Consider the following 13319-nt stretch of genomic DNA (forward strand, 5'->3'; position numbering starts at 1 on the left):
AAAAGCACCAGACGCAGAGCCGCTGACCGGCAGAGAAGTGATTCCTGCCGTGCTTGGACAGGATAACCTTGCACTGAAGCCACCACCATCACTGGGCCGGGAAGAGACCCAAGGGTGGGCAAGTAAAAAGCCCCAAAGCCCCAGGCGCATGCACTGACTAATGAGTTTCAGTGAATCGTGACTGTTAGGACAGTCAAAAAGAGGATGACGTGTGTCCAAGGTGAGGCAGCAAGCATGGAAGAAAACCAGCCCATGCCCTGGTTCAGCCCCGCAGCCCCAGCCTCCTGTGCCCACATCCACATAAACCCTGCTACTTAATGGCTGCCTAGCAGAGGCCGGAGCGTGGGCACTACCCCAGAGTCACTGCAGCAGCAGCAGGTTTCAGCCAGCCCAGGGGAAAAGACGACGTACCTGGGAATAGTACACTCGCTGGAGGCAGAAATTCCGGGAGGATGTGCCCTTTTAAATATTTCAAAAGGAGCACAAAGTGAGAGTGGAGGAAGGGAGCAACTTGGATTTCCAAAGATAGGGCTGCCTCAGCCAGGCACTGGATGACAGGGTTATTCTAAAATACCTGAAAATCCAAAAACGTCTTCATCTGTGGAAAAACGTCTTCGGTGGTGTTTCTGTAGGGTTTTCTCCCTCAAGATGTTTTGCTTAGGCTGACGTTAAAGTGCGCGTTAAAGAATTGTTCTGAAGGAAACCAATCCTGGGATCTAATATTTGCCACAAGTTGTTACATCGCTACAAAAATGCATATTTTATTATCTCGGATTTCATTAGAAGGGCAGGGTCAGTTTTAGAGGTTGCAAACCGACAGCCCAGGGGTATGTTAGCATGCTAAGAATTTTTTTTTTTAATGAATTGTATCAGCATTTTAAAAATCAGGAGGTTCCACGAGGGGGAGAAATCTGAATTTCTGGCAGCTCTTAGAGAAAAAAAAATTGGAAAATCTGGTAACACTGGGCAAGCAGCACCAATTGGAAGGAGCTGAATAACCACTGTCCCTTGTAAGTAGGCCTGACTGACTCCTGTAGACACCAAAGTTTGCTACTCTTGCTTCAGCCCCCTGAAGGGCTCACAAGCTTAGTAATACTCAGTCCTGCAACACGGTGGCAGCACTGGTCTGTCAATTAGGCCTGCCATCAGCCAGTGCCTGTAACCAGAACCTCCCGTTAGCAGATCCTTGCAGAGCCAGAAATCTCATCCTTTGCTTCAGTAACAGACAATCCTTCCCCACACAGCCCAACAAATTTATTTCCTGAGAAGCAACCGCAGATCATTTCCACAGTCCCGCTATGCTTCAACAACACAGGGAATGCCGCCGACTTGCCTGCCCCGGCCAGTTTCTCCCACTCCACAGTTTGCATCTCTACCTATTCCGGAAATCTTCCCCTCACCCAACTGCTAAGACAACTCTCTCACCTAAAAAATGCCGACCCTAGGTCAGGCCAGGGGAGAAAGAACCTGAGAAGCAAGGCAAACATCCTCCCGGTTTTGTAACGGCAGATTCATTCTCCATCTAACGCTCATGCCACTACTCGTCTGTCAGTTGGTCATACTGTGGGGGCTTGTGTGTTCCTGTGATGCTGGAAGCTATGCCAGCAGTATGGTAGACAGGTTTCAGTGGAGCTTCCAGACTAAGACAGACTAGGAAGAAGGACCCGGTGGTCTACTTCTGAAAAAATTAGCCAGTGAAAAGCTTATGAATAGCAGCAGAACATTGTCAGATATAGTACTGGAAGATGAGCCCCTCAGGTTGGAAGGCACTCAAAAGACGACTGGGGAAGAGCTGCCTCCTCAAAGTAGAGTCGGCCTTAATGACGTGGATGGAGTCGAGTTTGTAGGACCTTCATTTGCTGATGTGGCACAACTCAAAACGAGAGGAAACAGCTGCAAACACCCATTAATAATAGGAATGTGGAATGTATGAAGTATAAATCTAGGAAAATTGGTAGTCAAAAAAGAAATGGAACACATAAAGATCGATATCCTAGGTATCAATGAACTGAAATGGGCTAGTATTGGCCATTTTGAACTGGCCAATCATATGGTCTACTCTGCCAAGAACGACAAACTGAAGAGGAATGGCATTGCATTCATAGCCAAAAAGAACATTTCAAAATTTATCCTGAAGTATCCACACACTTACAAGGAAGACCAGTCAATACAACTACTATTCAAATTTATGCACCAAGCACTAATGCCAAAGATGAAGATTTTTACCAACTTCTGCAGTCTGAAATTGATCAAACATGCAATCAAGATGCACTGATAATTACTGGTGATGGGAATGTGAAACTTGGAAACAAAGAAGGATCAGTAGTTGGAAAATATGGACTTGGTGATAGAAATGACTCCTGAGACTGCATGACAGAATTTCAATGACTTATTCACTGAAAATACATTATCGAATGAAGACCAGACAAGTTCTGCGATGACATCAAGGACATCACACATGAAGAAAGCAAAAGGTCATTACAAAGAGAGGGAAGAAGGAAAAGACTAAAATGGATGTCAGAAGAGACTGAAGCTTGCCCTTAAACGTAAGGTAGCTAACGTGAATGGAAGAAATGATGAAATCAAAGAGTTAAACAGAACATTTCAAAGGGTGGCTCCAAGAAGACGAAGTCAAGTATTACAATGAAATGTGCAAAGACCTGGAGTTAGAAAACCAAAAAGGAAAACCGTGCGTGGCATTTCTCAAGCTGAAATAACTGAAATAAAAATTCAAGCCTCGAGCTGAAATATTGAAGGATTCTATGGGCAAAATATTGAACAATGCAGGAAGCATCAAAAGATGGAATACACAGAGTCACCGTACTGAAAAGAACTGGTCGACATTCAACCATATCAGGAGATAGCATATGATCAAGAACCAGTGATACTGATGGAAAAAGTCCAAGCTGCACTGAAGGCACTGGTGAAAAACAAGGTTCCAGGAACTGAAAGAGTACCAAGTGAGATGTTTCAACAAACAGATGCAGCACTGCAGGCGCTCACTCATCTATGCCAAGAAATTTGGAAGACAACTACCTGGCCAACCGACTGGAAGAGATCCATATTTGTGCCCATTCCAAAGAAAGATGATCCAACAGAATGCAGAAATTATTGAACAATATCATTAATATCATATGCAAATAAAACCTCCCTGGAGATAATTCCAAAGTGGTTACAGCAGTACATTGACAGGGAACTGCCAGAAATTCGAGCCAGATTCAGAAGGGGATGTGGAAGGAGTGATATCATGGCTGATGTCAGATGGATCTTGGCTGAAAGCAGAAAATATCTGAAAGATATTTACCTGTGTTTTATTGACTATGCAAAGGCATTCAATTGTGTGGATCATAACGAAGCATGGATAACACTGCAAAGAATGGAAATTCCAGAACACTTAATTGTGCTCATGAGGAACCTCTACATAGACCAAGAGGCAGTTATTTGAATAGAACAAGGGGATACTGTGTGGTTTAAAATCAAGGAAAGTGTACATCAGAGTTGTATCCTTTCACCATACTTATTCAATCTGTATGCTGAGTAAATAATCCAAGAAGCTGAACTATATGAAGAACACAGCATGAGATTGGAGGAAGACTCCTTAACAACCTACAATATGCAGATGACACAACCTTGCTTCCTGAAAGTGAAGAGGACTTGAAGCACTTACTGATGAAGATCAAAGACCACAGCCTTCAGTAGGGATTACACCTCAGCATAAAGAAAACAAAAATCCTCACAACTGGACCAATAAGCAACATCATGATAAACGAAGAAAAGATTGAAGTTGTCAAGGATTTCATTCTTCTTGGATCCACAGTCAATGCCCATGGAAGCAGGAGTTAAGAAATCAGACGACATATTGCATTAAGCAAATCTGCTGCAAAAGACCTCTTTAAAGTGTTAAAAGGCGAAGATGTCACTTTGAGGACTAAGATAAGCCAGTCTCAAGCTCTGGTGTTTTCAATCGCCTCATATGCATACGAAAGCTAGACAATGAATAAGGAAGACTGAAGAAGAATTGATGCATCCAAATTATGATGCTGGCAATGAATACTGAATATACCATGGGACTGCCAGAAGAACAAACAAACCTGTCTTGGAAGAAGTATAGCCAGAATGCTCCTTAGAAGCGACGATGGTGAGACTTCATCTTATGTACTTTGGATATGTTATCAGAAGGGACCAGTCCCTAGAGAAGGGAGGACATCATGGTGGGTAAAGTAGAGGGTTAGTGAAAAAGAGGAAGACCCTCAACAAAATGGATTGACACAGTAGCTGCAACAATGGGCCCAAACACAGCAATGACTGTAAAGATAGTGTAGGACTGGGCAGTGATTCGTTCCGTTGTACACAGGGTCACTATGAGTCAGAACCGAACTGATGGCATCTAACAACAATGCTCATTATTGCCTTTTGCTCACTCAGGTTAAACATCAGGCAACTTCATGAGGCAAGAGGTTCTTAGGCTCCTTCCTGCCCTCTGCTCTCATGCCCTTTATAGCCTCAGCAGCAACTTGGTAAGTGGTAGTATTTAGAACTCCTACAGCCCTTTAGGAAAGACATTTAATTGCTCATCCCATTTCATCTAAAATGCTATTTACTGTTCTTATTATCTACCCCAAAATGCAGAAAAAGCCTTCTCTAAGATATTCCTTGCAATACTTATACTAGTGAAGAACCCAAAACCACCCAAATATCCAGCAATAGGGAAACTGTCCAAAACATACTATGCTATATTCTACTTGATGGGCAGTTATGCAGCTATTAAAAACAATTATGATTACGAAGGCCATGTGATACGATGGAAAGATGATTGTAATATGAAATGTTATCTGAAAAAAAGAATATCAAACTAAAGGTATCATCATGACAGCACCCTAGAAGAATACTGTGCAGAGAATTCGTGAAAGGGAACAAAATGTTAACAGTGGTCATATTAGAGAGCTGGAAGTGCAGGTGACCTTTTTCTTACCCCTACTAAATTTTCTTTCATGTCCATATTTTACTTTAATAGGGGGAAGTATGTGTGAGAGAGAGGAGAGAGAGAGAGAGAAAATGGGAAATTTGATAGGCTCTGTCAAGCTCCCCTGGTCTCCTGCAATTTAGGCTCTGAAAGGTCCTATGATCTTCTTGTTAAAATAGTAAAATGGTTCTTGGGAACCTGCACCTCCAGAACTCACCACAGCCACGCTAGTCAACAAAGCTTCCAGGGCCCCGGAGTCCTTATTAAACACCAAAGTTATCCTACCCTGAAGTGTCTGCACTGGCATAACACCTAAGGAGACCCCAAACACCATCTGGAAGATAGGATAAGATCAATATGGTTCTCATGTGCCAGTTTAATCACATTTTGCACTGTACAACGATGGGAGGGTGAAATATGGTGACTGTTTTCAAGCAAATTCACCAGGTTCTTCCCTGTCCCAAGGTAAATAACCTGGGCTTCCAAGAACAGAAAAACACTTTCCTTCCCCCAAGGAATCTCATTCCTGAGCTGGTAGGACAGGGTTTCAGGAAGAATGAGCACAAAGGAAAGGGCAAATTAGTGAAGGAGCCAGGTAGATTTCCCAAGTCTTCTCAGCACAAATTGCAACTAGAAATGTAGGTGTTCCTCCTAAAGGTAACACCCAAATCCCAGCCACTAGCATTTGAGGCCATTTCATAACAGTCACCACCAATAGGACTGCGGTGGTTCCCCACATCCTCCCAGCAGTAAGCCCACGAGCTCAGAAGCCTGAGCGATTGTGGCTACCACACAACAGGTGCAGCCTTCAGGCCAGAACCCATAAGGGCCTTCCTCTTCACTGGCCCTTCGGCTGCTGGTGCATCTGCCGGCCCTAGAAGAGCAGCCAGTATGTGTGGGTGTGTGATGCAGGAGCAGCAGAATAAGCAACAACAAAGCAGATCAAAGGTGGGGTCTGAGGCTGAGCTGACATGTTGGCAGGACCCATAGGGCCCTGTTTCCTCCGTTAATTCTTCTCTGGGCGGTTTCTGTTCAGGACAGCTTTCGGGGCAAATTCCAGCTTGTCCTTAAGGCTCACCACCTGGGTGTGGTCCTTGCCTAGCAGCTCATCCAGTTTGCGGTCCTCTCGGCGCTCTGAAATACTCTTTTCCTCCTCCACTGGCTGGGGATCCTTTCCCCGGATGAACCATTCCAGGTGGTAGCCCACAGCCCCGACCACGAAGGCCACCGGAAATGTGACATAAGGAGCATAGGTACGAACCACGGTCCAAAGCACAGGCCACATGGCATCTGCAGAAGAGGACAAGGCAGCATTAGGGAGAGACCAGCATCCCCTCCCAATTATGGACAACCCACCAGGCTCTCCAGTTACCGGGCAGCCTGGCCCAATTTACTGAGCATTCGCCCCATGCAGATCAATGCCAGAGGGTACCTTGTTTATTCAACAGTTGGGTCCCTGAAACAATCTAGGAAGTTCTGCAAGATGCAATTGTTCGGAAGCAAAGGGAAGAGTCTCCATCTTATCTGCTATACTCTTTGACTACTGCAGATGAGGGGACCTCTGAGCTATCTAGTAGAGCTCCAAGCCTGTTGTTGAATACAGGTCCTCCTTCTAGACTTTGCCAACATTTCAAGAAGGGAAAACAAGCCCTCTTCTGCTCTATGCAATTTCTCCATGAGCACAGCCAGGTACTCTTCCCCCTTCCCCCACCCCCCAAAGCACAATCCCACCCTGAGTGTTATGGCTCCAGGATAACGAGAAGTAGTTGACTTTCCTCATGTAACATATAAGAAGCATATTTAAATAGCCAAAACCCTAATCCATTACCCAACCGTTTTGGATTTTGATAGACAAAGGTTTTTTTCCTATTCTGAACTTAAGTTTTCTAATAACGGGACAAACCTATACTTTATAAATCTGCTGGCCCAACCATTTTCAAAATACACTGTTTTCAATTAAACCCGTATTCCCCTCACATTTACTTTAAAAGCTCCTGAAAATATCAAAAACCCATTATATACACTCTGGACACCTAAGGACTTGAAAATAAAAAGATGTGGAATGGCTCTGGGGGCTCCTGAAATGAAGTAAGACAAGTAATGTAAAAACATACAAATTGGGTCACTCTAATGGCCATTTGGAGCCCTGGTAGTGCAATGGTTAAGAGCTCGGCTACTATCCAAAAAGTTGGCAGTTCTAATCCACAGCTGCTCCTTGGAAACTCTATAGGGCAGTTCTTCTCTGTCCCGTAGGGTCCCTATGAGTTGGAACTGACTTGACAGCAATGGGTTTGGGGTTTTTGTTTGTTTGTTTGTTGGTAATGGGCATTTAGCCTCAACAATTATTTCCATTGTTTAAAATTACCAATGATAACGATAGCTGCCATTTATTGAGCACTTACTATGTGCCAAGAATCTCTGGGTGGGGCAAATGGTTAACGCACTCGGCTGCTAAGGAAAAGGTGGCGGTTCCATCCCACCCAGAGGCACCTTGGAAGAAAGGCTTGATGGTCCACCTCCAAAAAATCAGCCACTGAGAACCCGATGGAGTCTCATGGACTCCGGACACGCTGGAGCCATGAATGTTGGATGAACCCCTGAAACTACTGCCCTGAGATCTTTAAACCTTAAACCAAAAATATCCCCTGACCAAGCAGGATTCATACCAGGTATGCAAGGATGGCTCAACATTAGAAAATCAATCATTGTAATTCACCAAATACAAGAATCACATGATCATCTCAATAGACATAGAAAGGGCACTCGACAAAGTCCAGCACCCATTCCTGATAAAAACTCTCAATAAAATAGGTTCCTCTCCTGGTCCTTTGTCTCAGCACCAGGCACCAGGCTGGGCAATTTACACACTAGTCACCAACTGATCCTCACAACACTTCTACGAGGTGGGAAGTATCAGCTTGGATTTTTGTCTAAGGCCACACAGGCTCACAGACGTTATACTAACTTGCCCCTCCCCTCCACCCTGATCACCAGAAGCGATGGAGCCACTGATTTTGAACCCAGGCCTCTCCAACTTCAAAGCCTGTGCTGTTTCTCGTGGTAAGAACACAACGCAGGTATGTGCGTGATTTTTGTCCAAATCCTGGACTTAGGAGGCCTTCCTGCAATTTTTTCCCATCAGCTTAGCATTTCATTACGTGGGAGAATCTCCCTTTTTTGCAACCTCTAAGACGGTACTCAGAGATCTGTGAAACTCTAAGCTGTAGAAGTTAAAAGGGGTACCCACAAGGAATCTCAAACCTAATACTTCTCTATTTTCTTTCTCGCCTTTTACACAAATTCCCTCTAAGTAAACATTTTCCCTAAACACCAACTCCCCATGCAGATTTCCAATGTTTTAAAACATACCAAGCATGACTTCACAACTAATATTCTCTCTCTCACTGGCAGCACAGGGTCTCTCTGTTGTCCTGCTCACATTCTAACCATTACTAAACATGTCAATTCATTCATTTATTGAACACTTAAAACCACTTTCTTTGGGTCAGGCCTATGCTGGGCTTATCCCTTGTCTGCATTTCTCTTAAGACTTTTAAACCCCAAGAGGGCAAGAACCAAGTCTGTGCAGTCTACCACTATGCCCTATCCATGCCTCTACCCCTCCACGCCTACCTAGCACAAAGTGCTCAAAAAAAAAAACAAAAAAAGTGTTACATGAATAAATGAACGAATGACAGCTCAAACAACTCACTAGTGTAAAGCCACAGCAGTCACCCATGCACCCTCGCTCTGAAGGTGGCAGGAACACAGCAGCTGCCTTTGCTGACTAAAGGAAGCTAGACACTCTATCAAGTCATTCCCAGAGTGTCAAAGGGAAAGAGACTGATGTGTCTCGCAAATACAGTGACGTGTATTTCCAGCTCGGCTTGGAGAGCCTGCCAAAGTCTCCGGTAAAGGTCAACTGGGCTGTCGGGAAATCCGCCCTTGTTCCAGTGCCCCGGAAGCTGCAGTCCCAAACTCGAGAATTGCTAACAAGGGCAGAGAAGGCCTGAGCAGGGTGGGAGAATTAATCCTGGCCGTCACCTGAGTCCCGGTCCGGGGACGAGGGCGCAGGTGCGATCAGCGTCCAAGTATCTACCCTTCCTCCTGTTTTGGGTTCCCGGTCCCCAGCTCCTATTTCACCACATTCATGGACTCGTCAGCCTCTGGCCTCACCCGGATGCCTGAAGCCTAAAGCTCCTGTATGCAGGGGGCCAACTGGGCCCCCCGATTCGGCATCGGAGCCACGGGAAGAGGAAGAGAAGTCAGCCAAGGGCTGGGGCGGACACTCGGGATCACCCCTCCCCTAACTCAGAGGTCACGGCCTGGAGCCGTCACCATGGCAACAGACGGCCCTGGCAGCCTCTCCCGGCCAAGAAGCCGCCACCGGGACCGCGTGCTCACCTGTGCCCCAGCCCACACAGCTCCGTCCCGCCCCGGCTCTCTGCCCGCTCTCCGGGAACACGGACGTTGCAGTTCCCAACGCCCCGCTGGGCCTCCCCCCTGACCCCGCCCACTGGCCCCTGGTGCTCTCGGAGCACAGAGATTGGCTGGGCTCCACCCAAAGGACGGGAAGAAGCTAGGCAACGACAACAGCGCCCCGCTCCTCAAAGACGAGAACAGCGCCCTCTGGTGGCCAGGAGGTTTCCCAGGGATGTTGCCCCGTGCTTTTTGCGTGGAAAAAGTGAAAGGTCGTCCATTTATTCAACTGACGTTTATTAGGTGTCTTCTTAGAGCCAGGTGTGCGCACACAAAAACAAAAGACATGCTCCCTGCCTCAAGAAACTTGAGTCTAATTTACTGCTTCAAACCTCTTCAGATCTAAGCTTCCTTTCCAGCTGTGTGACCTTGGAAACGTTATTAGCCTGTCTGAGCCTCATTTCTCTTTTCTGTGTAATGGTAATAATGCCCTTTTCACAGGGTTGTTGTGAGGGTTAGATGAGATGATATATGTAAAGTGCTGTGCCAGGGACATAGTGTTGTTTTTGTTGTTGTAGCTAGTGTTGAGACAGGCAAGAGATGGGGTTGGCTGTAAAAAAATAGCCTCTGAGTCAGTACTCTTGGAATATAAGCCTAAGTGCAGGCCCATATAACTTTTACTGCTGGCACTCGAGGACTACTTGTGACTAACAAACCAGGTGTTTAGATCCCAAACCCAGTGCCCTCGAGTCGAATAAGGGGCCATATTTCCTACCTCTACATGCTTGACCAGCTATAAATTACTGATAACCATCCTGAGTTGTTTTTCATCGCCCGCACCAGGTGCAGAGCATGCACAGTAAAAATCAAGGTAACCTATGAATGACTTTTCACATGAGATAATCATGAGCAGGGAACCCTTTCCGGGACTCGAACCAGAATTTGGAGACATCACGCATGCGCAACATCCCAGAACAAGTGCTGTCCGACACCCCAGCAGCCCTCCCGACAGACTCCATCTTGGTTTTTACAACCTCTGCAAGGAAATCCTTCTTGAGTTCCAACTGTTGGTGCATTTGATTTTCATAATTCCTCCCCTTCTCCTGGAAATCTCCACCCATCTGATGAATAAAGAAAACCTTTTATAAACCCTAGGAAATCCTTTGTTCAGGAGAGACTGGAGGCTAGCATAGGTGGAAACCCCTCGCCATCTCTCCCTCTCGAACCTTTTTACTTTCTTTCTGTCCCTAATAAACCTTTGTTCTTGTGGAACCTCTGAGCCTCTCCTGGTCATTCTTGGCCAGTAGAAGGCAAGAACATAGGCAGGGCTTAGTCCCAAGCTGGGAAGCCTTGCCCTGTAACAATGTTAGTCTAAAGTCCCTGGGTGATGCAAGTGGTCTGCAATCAACTGATAACCTAAAGGTTGGCAGGTCAAACCTACCCAGCAGCACTGTGGAAGAAAGGCCTGGAGATCTGCTGCTATAAAGATTCTGAAAAACGAAACCCGTTGCTGTCAAATTGACCCTATAAGGACCCTGTAGGACAGAGTAGAACTGCCCACAGGGTTACCAGGACTATAAATCTTCATGGAATCAGACTGCCTATCTTTCTGCCCCAGAGCAGCTGGCGGATTGAAACCACTGACCTTTTGGTTAGCAGCCAAGCACTTAACCACTGCTCCACCAGGGCTCCTTTCTGTGAAGATTACAGCCAAGAGAACACTATGGAACTCAGTTCTACTCTGTAACACATGGGGTCGCCATTAGTCCACAACAACTTGACAGCAGTAGGCTTGGTTTTAGGTTAAGTTTTAGTCTAGGAACCCCTGGATGGTGTAAATGCTTAAGTGCTCAAGTACTAACCGAAAGACTGGAGGTTTGAGTCCATCCAGAAGCATTCACAGAAGAAATGCCTGGCAATCTACTTCCAAAAAAAATCAGCCATTGAAAACCCTATAGAGCACAGTTCTACTCAGATACATGCAGAGTGGCCATGAGTTGGAACTGACTCCATGGCAAGTAGCTTGGAATTGGTATTGTTAGTCTACAAATAACTGAAATATAGTAAAACCCAAGTCTTAACCTGATCCCTCGGGTACAAGTATTCACACCCTCCTCGTGCCCCTACTGTCCCCTGTACAGCTGTCTATTTTATCACCTACAGAAAAAAAGCCTCGGAGTCCAAGCTCCTTCCAAAACCAACCAAACCCACTGCCATCAAATCGATTCCTACCCATAGCAACCACATAGTGTTTCCTAGGCTGTAAATCTCTACAGAAACAGACTGCCACATCTTTCTCCCACAGAGACACTGGTGGTTTCGAACCACCAACCTTTCAGTTAGCAATTGATCACTTTAACCACTGCCACCAGGGCTCTTTCCAAGTTCCTTAGCATAACTCAGAAAAAAAAAAAAAAACCTTACCATGGAGTCACTTCCAACTCATGGCAACCCCGTGTGTTACGGAGTAGAACTGCTCCACTGGGTTTTCTTGGCTGTAATCTTTACGAAAGCAGATCACCAGGCCTTTCTTCCTTGGTGCCACTGGATGTGTTCAAACTGCCAACCTGGAGATTAACAGCCAATCACAAACTGCACATCCAGCCTCCTAGCACAGCTCACCAGTCCCTTAGTGCCCCTCCCTGGCCCTGTCTTTCCAGCCTCATCCCACTAGTCTCAGCCTAGCATATTTACTTACTTCTATTAACACAGTACTAGGCCCCCTATGGAGCCCTGTATGGCGCAGTGGTTAAGAGTTCGGATGCTAACCAAAAACAGGTAGACAGTTCAAATCCACCAGTTGCTCCTTGGAAACCATATGGGGCAGTTCTACTCTGCTCTATAGTGTCTGTATGAGTCAGAAATTGACTCAACGGCAAAAGGGTTTGGGTTTTTTTTGGACCCTCTTATAAGGAGCCCTGGTGGCACAGTAGTTAAAGCAATTGCCTGCTAACAGAAAGGTCAATGGTTCAAAACCACCAGCAGCTCTGCAGGAGAAAGTTGTGGCAGTCTGTTTCTGTAGAGATTTACAGCCTAGAAAGCCTGTGGGGTTGCTCTAAGTTGGAATTGACTCCACGACAGTGGGATTGGTTTGGCTTGGCTTAGGCCCCTTGTATTTCCTCACCCAGACCAAGCTGTTTCACACTTCTTTGCCTTTACTTATGTTTTTTCATCTACTTGGGGTGCCCTTCCCACTTTACCAAAGTAGCTCATTTTTCAAGCGTAAGGATCACCTCCTGCAGGAAGCCTCCAAGACTGCATTATCAGGTTAAATACCCTTCCTCTGTGATCTCAAAGAGCCCGACGCTAGCCTCTTGCAGTGGAGACGGAGAGAAACAGCGTCAAGAAATATTTAAGACGGATCGTGGAGGTTGGCAGCCAATGTCACAAAACAATTTGTGTGTTAATCACAATTTAAAAAATGCTTCTTAATAAGCAATAAAATACTTAATCCTTGTTTTAAAAAAAGAAATATTTAAGAGATGGTTATTAGCAGAACTTGTTCACTAATTGAATATGCGGAGGGAGAAGGAAACAGAATTGCCTAGAATGACCAGCATTCATTCAGCCAATCAACATTGAGGATGTAAAAATGACTGGAACCACGGCTACTCTCCAGGAGTTCTCTGACTGATGGAGGAAGCAGATGGGTCCACAAAATGTCAATGGAGTGTAAGAAGTGCCACAACAGAAGTATGCACAGGTAGCCCCGGCTCAGCCAGGAAGAATCAGGAAGGCTCGCCGGAGGGAGCTACCCTTGAGCGGAGTCTTGAGTGATGGCTAGTAGTTCCATCAGGCTGAACTGAATGGGACTTGAGAGCACAGACTTAGGAACCAGACAAACCTGGGTTCAAATCCTGACTCTGCTGCCTGCTAATCTTAGAGCCACAATTTACCCTTTGTTTTTGTTTGTTTGTTTTAAAGATAATAATAGTAC

General features: G+C 45.6%; 1 protein-coding gene across 4 annotated transcripts; it reads right to left on the reverse strand.

Moving 5' to 3' along the window:
• Window positions 1–5319: 5319 nt before the first annotated feature.
• On the reverse strand, window positions 5320–9465 carry SMIM12 (small integral membrane protein 12). Of its 4 annotated transcripts, none has more exons than XM_049878697.1 (2): window positions 9368–9465; window positions 5320–6253 (listed from the first exon to the last, which is right to left on the reverse strand). In XM_049878697.1, exon 2 carries the CDS (start codon window positions 6246–6248, stop codon window positions 5970–5972), a length of 279 nt encoding a protein of 92 aa, XP_049734654.1. In that variant the 5' UTR covers window positions 6249–6253; window positions 9368–9465; the 3' UTR covers window positions 5320–5969. The 4 variants fall into 4 exon arrangements, with proteins under 4 accessions (XP_049734654.1, XP_049734656.1, XP_049734655.1 ...); XM_049878699.1 differs by lacking the exon at window positions 9368–9465 and adding an exon at window positions 9140–9346; XM_049878698.1 differs by lacking the exon at window positions 9368–9465 and adding an exon at window positions 9008–9345.
• Window positions 9466–13319: the final 3854 nt, after the last annotated feature.

The sequence above is a fragment of the Elephas maximus genome, chromosome 3 (assembly GCF_024166365.1).
Source record: "Elephas maximus indicus isolate mEleMax1 chromosome 3, mEleMax1 primary haplotype, whole genome shotgun sequence".
Taxonomy (NCBI): domain Eukaryota; kingdom Metazoa; phylum Chordata; class Mammalia; order Proboscidea; family Elephantidae; genus Elephas; species Elephas maximus.